This window comes from Hyperolius riggenbachi, chromosome 2 (assembly GCF_040937935.1).
Source record: "Hyperolius riggenbachi isolate aHypRig1 chromosome 2, aHypRig1.pri, whole genome shotgun sequence".
NCBI classification, from domain to species: domain Eukaryota; kingdom Metazoa; phylum Chordata; class Amphibia; order Anura; family Hyperoliidae; genus Hyperolius; species Hyperolius riggenbachi.
The window spans coordinates 366,997,935-367,010,222 of NC_090647.1; the positions used below are offsets into that span (position 1 = coordinate 366,997,935).

At 42.9% G+C, this 12,288-nt stretch overlaps 1 protein-coding gene across 3 annotated transcripts in view; it reads left to right on the forward strand.

The window, feature by feature from the left end:
* The window catches only part of TAFA3 (TAFA chemokine like family member 3), a 692,450-nt gene that overhangs the window by 624,429 nt on the left and 55,733 nt on the right, over nt 1–12,288 (forward strand). For 2 of the 3 annotated variants that reach the window (XM_068269724.1, XM_068269723.1), the window contains one exon: nt 541–576. The exons of the other annotated variant lie outside the window; for it this stretch is intronic. In XM_068269724.1, the coding sequence (XP_068125825.1) occupies nt 541–576 (36 nt within the window). The remainder of the gene's footprint in view (nt 1–540; nt 577–12,288) is intronic. 3 annotated transcript variants of the gene reach the window in all.

Here is a 12,288-nt window from a genome sequence, read left to right on the forward strand (position 1 = left end):
CATGCATTTTTTCGATGTATGAAAATTACTGGAATCCACCCACCTATGCGATTTAGCATGTTGTGACATGCGCTTCCATGTGTTGAATGCCATGCACAAAATCATGTTCATGCAGGCTTTGCCCAGTGTGAATGAGCCCTGAGTCAAGCACATCTGCAAAAGTCATGAGTTTCAAGTTTTCCTATTTTTTTTATTAAGTTTTGTAGTGATCTTTTAGTACTTGTTCTGGCTCCCATGAATCTAAGGTTTTGAGGCAGACATCAATCTGCTCTTGAGCATGTCTACTTTCAGTATACAGATTCCAGGAATTTAGGAAGAAAACCTATCTTGCAACTAATGTATTAGCACAATCAGAGCTTTGCGACACTGAAGTAACATACAGCGGTTTGATTGGTCAATAATGAAATGTGCAGTCTACCCAGAAATAAGCAATGAATTGACATTTTTAATAGAACAAAGCCCTGCAACTAAAACAAAATAAGCCTGTTTATCAGCCTGAACAGTTCTCTCTGTAATCTACTTCTTTCCTGTTATTTATAGATCAGGCCTGACATGCAGATAGCTGATCAAAGATAGGTAAGTAATGCTTGAAAACCTAGTGCTTGGGAATGTGAAGGATAGAGAGAAAGGCAAAGGATTGTCAGCAGTGGGCACAGCAGTGCTGTGTATAGCGGCTGGTAATGATAACATGTTTGTAAACAATAGGCAGTCAAGGATATCTTCAAATCTCCTCAAGGGAGCAAAATCAGTAATAAGTATTAATTATGACGAGTGGCAATTTGAAGTTATTTAAGCGTGTGTATGTAGCACACTTATCTTTTAAATTATAATGAATGACAGTTTTGATACACTAAACAAAAGCTAAAACAGATAGAGGTATTAGGATTCTCCTGGTACCCATTCAATTTTCTTAGACTTATAAGGGAGGTCAATAAGCAGCAAACAAAGGGCATATTCACTAAATGTGTAAAAGTGATGTGTTCAGGCAGCGCATGACAATTTTACTGGTACTGGTTTACTGGCAAGTTATGTATGTTACTTTGCGCAAATGCTAAAGCTGTCACATGCATTATACTAGCAATGCGCTTATTGTGTACATAATGCGGGTGCTATTTGTGCAACCCAAGCTCCTTAACTTGCATAAGTACTGGTTGTCTGCACGGGCATTTAACAAGTGGTTAAATGTAACTGCAATGGTGGCTTTGCTGTATGCTGAGCTGTTGTTCTTGCTTCATTTTATTTGTGCTATGCTAAGTAACCTGGATCATAAATAGTGATGTGAAATATAATTTATAAGAAAAACAGTTCATCAGTTTGGTATGCAGAAAGATGATGATTAATTTGATCCTATCATCTTTTGCCGAATATAAGACACTGTCTTATATTCTTTTGTGGGGGGAAATATGTAGTAGGGCTTATTTTAGGGGGTGGGGGGATTACTCTCTGGAGGGGGGTAGACAGTTTGTGTTTTTGTGCATGGGGAGGTGTGTGGTCTCTTACCGCACCTCTCTTGTAGCTGCATCCCCCTCTGTTCTATGTAACTTCTCCGGTGTCAGTGACAGCATATTATTCCAGCTGTAAGGGCGCCCTTTGACCCTCTCGCTGACACCTCGCAGTACGCATTGCCGACTCTGCACTGGCACTCTCCTCTTGTCATAATCATGTGCGCCTGGAATGCATCAGCCTGGTGCACATGATGACATAAGGAGAGCCCCAGCACAGAGCCAGCAATGCGTACTGCGTAGAGTTAGCATGAGGATCAAAGGGCGACCTCACAGCTTGATTAATATGCTGCCGCTGACACCGGAGAAGTTACTTAGAACAAAGGAGGACACAGCCACAAGGGAGGTGCAGTAAGAGACCACACACCTCCCCATACACAAAGCGTCCCAGCTAGGTCTTTTTTTTGGGGTAGGTCTTATATTTAAAGCATTCTTGAAATATAAGCTGGGCCTTATTTTTGGGGTAGGTCTTATAATAGGGGAAACACAGTATGTACCTGCATATTGTAGGTTACCTTTTTTTTTTTTTTTTTTGCAATGTTGTAATATACACATCACTTTATATTGCTACATAACTTGTTGCTGCAGTGTAGTGTGAGCAGTTCTGATACACGTAAAGCACAATAAATATGTAACACAATCTGATACACATGTTTAAAGAGTAACTTCACTTTGCAACAACAACAAAACATTTGTAAAGTGCTTTTCTCCCAAAGGACCAAAAGTGCATAAGCTTGTCTTAGATCATTACATAGTGATGTTTACAGGGGAAAAAAAATTATATGATCATAGATGCCAGACTAGACAGGTAGCTTTTCAGTTTTGATTTAAACACGTCCAGGGCAGGAGCTGTTTTAATTAAGTTTGGCAAGGCATTCCACAGGGTAGGGGCAGCATGACAGAAAGCTCTGGCTTCTAAGATTTTTAGTTGAACTCTGGGGGTGGTCAAGTTATTGGCTCTTTTTGATCTGAGGTTGTGGAAGGTGTGACACAGTTGCAACAAGTCCTTCAGGTATCTGGTGCCTAGGCTGTGTAGGAATTTGAATGTTAGAATTTTGAAAAGGTTTCTCCATTTTATGGGTAGCCAGTGTAGTGAGCAAAGTATTGGTGTTATGTGGAAATGACGGAGTTGGCTAGTTAACAGTCTTGTGGCAGCATTCTGTACTAGCTGCACTACTTTGCTTGTACTAGTTTACTACAACACTTCAAATAATATGCATTAACAGTATATTATTATTATTATTATATTTTATATATTGCGTGAACATCGTCCCTAGCACTAGTGCACAGTGCAAAACAGACAATAATGTGGAACATATATAAATAAATAATTCTTGCAAAGTACAGTCAGACAATAAGCACCACAAGTGCAAAAAACTAAGTTTTTGTGATAGGAAGTATATCCAGGAGTCAATGTTTATTTGATAGAGTAGTAGTAGTAGAGCAGAGATGGGAAATACTATGGGGAAGATATTGCTGTTTCAAGCTTACCATCCACCAAAAGCATCTTACCAAAGCACTACAATCATTTTGTATATAAATGCCATTACATTATTATTATTATTATTATTTTTTTTATTCAACTTCATTTTGTATCTGCTATAACACTTTTAGGAACCTTGTTGATACCATGGCAACATTATACAGCTTGGTGTTAAAGATATTTGAAATCCTTTGCTTTGTTGGTTTCAATTAATTGCATTCACAAACTGCATGCAATCAGGCAACCAGGTAAACAGTCACTGAGAATGAAAGGCATTAGTAAACAAAGCATGGCAGTATTTTGCATTAACCTCCCTGGTGGTTCATTTCTTTCTGGATGTTTGGGTCTAAAAGCGTTACTTTTTTTTTCAAGAATTTTAGGCCTCAAATTCTTAAGTCATAACTCACCAAAATATGTCAGAATAAAGGTCTTGTAGACATCCCACTTATAATAAAAAACTACAACACAAAACTGTTGATATAATTACATTTATGAGTTAACTTAAAAAATTGTGTGTACAAATAAGGCACCAGACTATACAGTGTGTACATATATACCTAATACACCTCCTGCGTGTGGTATATTTTGAAACAGGGAATGACACAGAGGATGACATCTCAATTGGGGCAGTAGAAGCGTTATTCCTTTCTGACTTTTTTCCCTTTGCTATCAGTTGCCTAAGATCTGGAGCAGTTTGTTTTGCCTATGAGGAAAATTGCTGGTTGAAATGTTAGACCCGCCTGGTGTGTGAGGTGGCTAAAATCTGATGAGCCCCAGCTTTTTCATTGGCCTCTCACAGTGTATTGTGCTGCACGTGTGGATCACTGATGCACTGGGTGTTATGTGACGTTGGAGCATTGTGTCCTGATTTCTACAGTATGACACTATGGCCTCAATTCACTAAGATTATCTCCTGTCTTTAATAACTCTTCTAGAGTTGTTACCATGGTGATAAGGCATGTAGTATTCAGGAAACATTTTACCTCAGGCAAACCTAAAGTTAACTCTTCTGTCTTTAAGTTAACTCTTTACTCCTTAAAATAACTCCAGAGTTAAAGACAGGCTGTTCATTAACTGCGTGTGAGAATAACTACAGAGGAGGTAACTTAACTACGGAGGAGGTAAATTAACTACAGAGGAGGTAAATTAACTACAGAAGAGGTAACGTAAGGAATGAAGAGATAAGATAACTCTCTCACTGTGTGGAGGTAAGTTTTCTCTTGCCTTATTATCTCCAGCATGATCTTAGTGAATTGAGGCCATGTTAGTTTTTTCTACAGGATTTTTATATGTGGTAAGCGCAATTAACCCTCACTTGAAATTCTTATTATTAAGCCTTAAGGTGGTCATACACCTTAAGGTGGTCATACACTTATAGATTTACAGCAGATTCGACCATCAGATACATTTCTGTCAGATGCCTGTCAAGTCGAATCTGACAGGAATCTATCTGATGTGTGCCACACTCTAGGAACAAATTTCCAATACATTTCAGAATGAAATCTATTGGAAATCTATTAAAAATCGATCTAAATGTATTATTGGACCATTAGATTCAATGCAACTCTATGGGCCATCGATCTGCTGCCAGGAGCAGATAGACCTAGATCTTCCATCCTGTCAGATAGATCAAATCGATCGAAATCGATCAAAATCGGCCACAAATTGATCGAATGGGGAATTTGATAGAATTGATTTCTATATTCTATAGAATCGATCGATCGATTGATGGCTAAACTCGACCAGTATATGGGCCCCTTTAGGGAAAGTGGAAATTTGTTTTATATAACAACACATATGAGGAAATACAAACATCTGCCTGATTATGTGAATACAATACAAAATAATTAGGAGTCGGACACAAACAATATCTAGAATACTTCTTTCTAGGAAGAGCCATATTATTTCTTGGAACAGACAGCAACTGAGCCTATAAAAAAAATACACATACATTAAGGAGGAAACATAAATATTTTTCTGTACTCCCGCTTTCCATGAAAGTGCCAGGGATGTATAAATAGTGGTATTTTTATCATCTCAGCAGGAGCAGCTTGGAGAAATGGGGCGGGTGTAAAAAGGACAAGTCTCTCTCTAGCACTAGAGTAAGAATTATTAAGCCCATTGATTTCATGGCATTATAATACCTAGAGCCGCAGATTACTGAGATTCAGTAACAATAGATCAGGGCAGCTGTTGTGCTACTTACTTAGTAGTTTATCATCACTAAAGGTTTCATTCACTGGCACACAAATATATTTTCCAAAAGCAGGTGGATGCTGTATTAATGGCTAAAGTATTAAAGGCACTGAAAATGTGAGCAGGTTATGTATGGGCTAAGCCTGCTTGATTTAGTATGAGACAATATTTCAGTAAAGGAAACCTGCCTGACAACTCAAACCATTCTCTCTTTAGATAACATGTTCTGTGATTGTTGTGTTCTGCTTCCCAATAGCCGAGATAAGAAATATGCTTTGTGTTACAGTAGCATCATCTGATCTGCGTGTTTGTATTCCAAAATAGTATTCCATTAGTGCTAACCCTTTTTTAATGATGGTACACTGTTCAAGTCACATACTAGATTATGTAAGTTTCAGGCTCAGTACAACTTATACTATCATAATAACATCCTACCTAATAATGTACAAGTGTCCCTGCGTCCTGTCCCTGTTTCAGTGCTTTTGCGCTACTGTACATGTCCTGCACTGACAGCCATTGGGACAGGTCACAGGAATGGCCAAGTGGCCGGTGGGCTGGCCGGGTGGGCGTGTGTCATGTCATCACCGCACTATCCATTTGGTAACCTAGGCTGCTTGAATGGGATAGCAGGTTTTTGTCATAATAGTTAATACATGTGCTGAAGATACGGTTCCATAAAGCCTGTTCACTATCCACTAAGCCTCAACCCAAGTAGCGTCGTGACGGGGGTGCGGGGGTGCGACCCGCACCAGGTGGGGTGACCCCAGCCACCCTAGAGGGGGTGCGCTGTAATGGAGGGGGAGCCACAGCCGCGGGGAGGGCATCCCGACCTCTCCCTCCCTTCTTCTCCCCAGGCTGCCCTCCATGCTCCCCCCTCCAGACTGCAGAATGAGCGCGCAGGGAAGCGCTATACACATCTACTCACCTACCTGGTTCCAATCGCTGCTCTTTGCATACACGCTGATACACACGCTGCTTCTGGCTAAACAGGAAGCAGCGTGTGTATCAGTGTGTATGCAGAGAGGAGACTGGCGGCTAGTGAGCGGCGACTGGAACCAGGGAGGTGAGTAGATGTGTATAGCGCCTCCCTGCGCGCTCATTCTGCAGTCTGGAGGGGGGAGCACAGAGGGCAGCCCGGGTAGAGGAAGGGAGGGAGAGGTCGGGCTGCCCTCCCCATGGCTGCGGCTCCCCCTCCATTGGGGGGGGGGGGCACCTACCTACCTAATACTGGTGGGCAGCTACCTATCTAACCTATACTAGGGGGCAGCTACCTATCTAACCTATACTGGGGGGCACCTACCTATCTAACCTATACTGGGTGGCAGCTACCTATCTAACCTATAATGGGGAGCACCTACCTATCTTACCTATACTGGGGGCAGCTACCTATCTAACCTATACTGGGGGGCACCTACCTATCTAACTTATACTGGGTGGCAGCTACCTATCTAACCTATAATGGGGGGCACCTACCTAATCTAACCTATACTGGGGGCAGCTACCTATCTAACCTATACTGGGGGCACCTACCTAATCTAACCTATATGGGGGGGCACCTACCTAATCTAACCTATACTGGGGGGCACCTACATAATCTAACCTATACTGGGTGGAAGCTACCTATCTAACCTATACTGGGGGCACCTACCTAATCTAACCTATACTGGGGGGCAGCTACCTATCTAAACTTTGCTGGGGGGCACCTACCTAATCTAACCTATACTGGGGGGCAGCTACCTATCTAACCTATACTGGAGGCACATACCTATCTAACCTTTACTGGGGCAGCTACCTATGTAATCTATACTGGGGCACCTACCTATCTAACCTGTATTGGGGGCACCTTCCTACCTAGCCTAAAAATAAAACAAAGAAACTGAGAGCCCGGTATGGTGTAGTACGTATTGGAACCAGAAGAATAATTGACAAGTAAGTATTATACTCACAAACATGGGTTACCGCATAGGCAACCACTGTATAGGCAGGTGGGGAGATTAGACCTGTCCCCACTCAGCAGGGGCGCCTCTAGCCATTTTGTCACTCCAGGCGAGAAAACCTGTGGCGCCCCCCCCCCTTCAGCCACATGAACCCCCCCCCCCCCACACACACACACAATATTATACTATAATGATAAAGGCTGCTCGTCCCTCGCCATCTCCCTGGGTGACTTCTGTCACCTGCAGTTGTCCCCGAAAGCCTGGCTGCACTCCATCACGCATGTGTGGCTCGCCAGGCGTGCTCCCGTCCCTGTACTTGTACTGCGCAAGCACAGATCGTGCCCAGGGACAGAAGCGCACCTGGAAGGGCCGCACATGTGTGACTGAGCGCAACTCGGCCAGGCTTTCGGGGACAATTATGGGTGACTGGAGTCACCCAGGGAAATGGCAAGGAACGAGCAGCCCTAACGTGTTTAAGGAAGCCTACGGTAAGTATTGTACCAAAGACGCTGCTTGTCTCTGGACTTTAAACAACAACATTTCTTTGTTACAGCTGATACAAATCTTAAAATAAATCATCACTTGTTCTACTTCCTGCTTTCATGGAGGCATACATATTGTTAACATCCTGTGCTTTCTAATGAGCTTATCTGCTGTGGTGGCATGGCAGTCAGGTAACACAGGGAGGATCAAATTACAACTTGCGATTACTAATAAATGAGGGGGAATGAAACAGGCTAAATCTAAATACATACAGGGTGCATTTCTCCACATGTTCCTTCTGTCCTGTGTAAGAGTTCAGGTCCACTTTTTTTTATTGATACAGCAGTGATCACATCATCACAACTGTCTTTAGCCTACTAGTATGGGCTCGCTTACCTTAGCTGCCTCAGCATGCAGCCACTTGTTTGGGGGTCCGGGAGGAGAAGGGGGAGAGAGAGAGCAGAACACATGCCAAGGGGGGGCTCAGCAGGGGGCACAGACACAGTAGTCGTGCTCGTGGTGCAAGCTCCCTGTCCCCTCAGGCATGTAGCGCCGGCGCCAGCCAGGAGAGTCACGCTGGCTTCAGGCGGGGGGCGGAGTTAGAGGCGGCGGTCGCACACGCAGTAAACAAACTGTGACTGCTGCTAGGGAGAGGAGCGGTGGGCGGGCAAGGAGATTTGGAGGAGGTGGAGTGCAGTGGGCGGGAGTCGGGACTCTCCACCGAGATTCTATTGGCTGGGCCTGGGCGGGGGGGCGTCATAGAAGCGGCAGAGGCAGAGAGAGCACCATGTGGTGTAAATAAACCACGAGCGCCGCCGCCAACAAGTGCAGCTGATTTTAAGAGCGGCGACCAGCCGCACGCAGCCCCCTTCACAGCAGCGCGCCCCCCTCCCTTCATGCCGCTCCAAGCACCTGCTTGTAATGACAGCAGGTAAAGGCGCCCCTGCCACTCAGGATTAAGATGTCGCTCTCTGTAGAAGAAAAAGAGGGTATATCACCCTTCCACCAGGGTGGAATTTTTGATGATAAGCTGTGCAGAGGCGCCAAAAGAATAAAAGTATACTAAAAAGTTTAAAATATTCGGGTGGCGGTGGTGGACCGGTCACACCAAAAAGGACACGAAATTGTCACTTGAGGAAAAGACAATTTAATTAGGTGCCCAGGTGTGAACAGAGGTGCCAAGCGTGTATTGGACGTCTAGCCGTGATACTCCGTATGTCTATTGCCTGATGAAGCGGGATTGTGCCCGTGAAACGCGTTGCGAATTGTTTGTGGAGTATTTAATTAAATTGTCTTTTCCTCAAGTGACAATTTCGTGTCCTTTTTGGAGTGACCGGTCCACCACCGCCATATATCATTCACAAATGTTTACTGCAGCAGTTTACAGAGAACACTGAACAATTCATGACACTAACTGTCCCCCAGAGGGGCTCATAATCGAATGACCTTACTGTAATCAAAGGGAAAGCAACATAGTAGTTATGTTTTTGGGATGTATCAAAAACCAGAATTCCTAAGGAATACCACACAATCATATAGCAGATAGCATCCTGGTTACAATTTGAACCTGGGACTCTGTTAAATCCAGTAACATGTTCCAGCCATGTGAGAGAAGGAAAAACAAATAAAGAGTATTACCTGCAAGTTCATATCATGCAAGACCTCTGTGCCTTAGCTTGCTGTTAGAGCGTAATTTGACAGCTTATTCTTTACCCAAATTCAAATGAATTAATTTGTCTGCACAAGAAAATGTGTACAGCGAATCAGGCCATCTTGGCGAACAGCGCCGCCCGCTTAGCGCCAGATGATGGAGCGCCTATTGCAGTAATGCTGTAGTCCACGCCTCGGGCACAGATAATTCGGGGATCCAGCGATCACCGGACCCCAAATTACTTTTCCCTCCGAGTTGCTATGACTCGGAGGGGGAATAGTCATTCGCAAGCAAAACGTACACTGTATACAAATCCCTGAGGGCAGACAGCAAGTATGCATTCAGTGCAAAATTGTGTCCAGTATGACAAACCAAATATGCTTATTTTTCTGCGCTGTTTGGTATATATTTTCCAGCAGATGAACTTTGAAATACCAAAGAGAATATAAAGGTATTTCACAATGTGTGTTTACTGGTCCGAGCACAATTCCACTGAATTCCCCCACCAAGAGATGCAATATATTATTAGTTCTTGCTGTTCCTCAGGGTATTAATAGCAAGCAGTTGTCATACTGTGAACTGGATTTATTAACTCAATCAGGGAAAATCCTGACTGCAGATTTAAGAAAGCAAAAGAAAGCCTGCATGCACACACATCCAAGAATTCAGAAGATAATTATTGTTTCTTACTACAGAGCATTGAGCTTCAAGTGCTGTCTGCAACAATCACTGGCACTAACCTAGCAAAGCTGCATTTTAACCATTTCAAATCCCGCGGGGATTTTTCACCTTCTGCATCAGAGCAATTTTCACCTCCCGTTCATTCGCTAATAACTTTATCACTACTTATCACAATTTATTGATCTATATCTTGTTTTTTCCGCCACTAATTAGGCTTTCTTTGGGTGGTACATTTTGCTAAGAGCCACTTTACTGTAAATGCATTTTAACAGGATTAATAAGAAAAAAATGGAAAAAATTCATTATTTCTCAGTTTTTGGCCATTATAGCTTTAAAATAATCCACGGTATTATAATTAAAACCTATGTATTTTATTTGCCTGTATGTCTCGGTTATTATACCATTTACATTTTGTCCCTATCACAATGTATGGCACCAATATTTTATTTGGAAATAAAGGTGCATTGTTTCCTTTCGCGTCCATCACTATTTACAAGCTTATCATTTAAAAAATGTTTGTAGTATACCCCTTCAAATGCATATTTAAAAAGTTCAGACCCTTAGGTAATTTATGTCTTTTTTTTTTTTAATTGTAATTTTTATTTTTTTACCATACAAATTTTTATTTGGGTAATATTTTGGTGTGGGACATAAACAATTAATTTTTAATGTTGTAATGTGTGTAAATTGTAATGTAAAAAATGTGCTGATGTAGTTTTACTATTTGACCACAAGATGGCCACCTTCGTTTTTGGTTTCCCTCCTTGTACTTCTCGCTAAGCGGAAGTACAAGGGGGATGCGGAAATTGTTCCGGGCAGAAGAACTGAAGCCTCACGGGTGAGCGCTTCGGTTTTTCTGCGGGGGACGGAGATCGCTGATCGGGAACCATGTTCCCTTTCATTGATCCCAGGGCTACCGGGGGACACAATGGGGGCACGGGTGCGCACCCGCGATCGTGTGAGGGAGCGCGCCGAAGTGCGGGTACGCAGGAGAGCAGCTGCCCGGACGTGAGCTTCACGTCTGGGTGGCTGAAATGGTTAAACCTGGTCTTTTGCAGGAAATATTGTTTATAAATATTATGTCAATGTTTTTTTTTTGTTAAAATAAGTTTCATTTAATTCTAAAAAATACCATTGCACTCCTCAGCCCAGGAGTTATTGACCTTTTAAATCACAATGCAGGTTGGATGACCAGGAGGCAAGAACTAAGGTGCATGAAGCTTCTCCCATAGCCAACACCAGCCCACATGGCTTTTGAAATTGGGAAGGTATCTTGTAAAGAGAGGTAGTAAGACATCTCTCCTTGCTTGCTGTTCTAGAAAAAAAATGCTGGTTATATATAATATGCTGTAAATAATCTATTAGAGCAAAGAAGAAATTCTGGGTTTCATTCCGCTTTAAGTGAGTACAAAAAAGAAAAGGATGGGCACTTTTCAAAGTTGCTGTATTATTTCCTCCAAATGGTACAGTCATGTGGGTATACAACCCTGGTGAGACTGTTACAGGAGGTGGGGTGAAAGGGAGAAGCTGAACATACAGCATATTAAAGTACCCCTGACCCGGTTCCCCAATCTCCTCTACACTTGTAACACTGTTATACTGATGGTGCTGTGACTAACTCACAGCACCATCCTCCCCCCTCCAGTACCCCCAGCGGACCATGTTCTGCCCAGTCAAAGTCTTCGACTGAAGCAGAACATCAATTATGAGTGGGGAGGATGTGACAGTTCTTCCTCCCCGCTGTGCGTCTATAACTCTGCCCCCTCCACCTGCTGCTTTACTTCCGAATATGTTTCATTATACACAGTGCGCAGTGGAGCTGCGCTTTGTGTGAGCTTGTGATAATTGAGGTCTGAAACATATCCGACCTCAATTATCACAAGTGCACACAGCGCGCAGTTCCCCTGCACGGTGTGTGTAAATAAACATATATGGAACTAAAGCGGCAGGTGGAGGGAGCAGAGTTATAGATGCACAGCGGGGAGGAAGAACTGTCACTTCCTCCCCGCTCATAATTGTTGCCAAACGGGGCCACAGGGTGCGTTGGTGGGGAGGATGATGGTGCTGCGTGCTGTAACTTTGTAACAGCAGCAGTAATAAAACTATTTTAACCACTTTACCTCCCTTGCTACGCTTATCTACTCCCCACAAAACTTTACTTGAATCTCAGGGGAGTAGATAGGCGTACTTGTGGTAAACAGTGTGCTGTATGCCCAATAAGCTATCTGATTATGTATATAGGGTATCATTTTAACCGTGACAAGTGAGAGAATAGATTTTGTGGTGTTTGACAACTGAGGGATAAGTCATGTGATTTTTTTTACCAGAAAACTGAATGAAAAGCAATAAAACTGT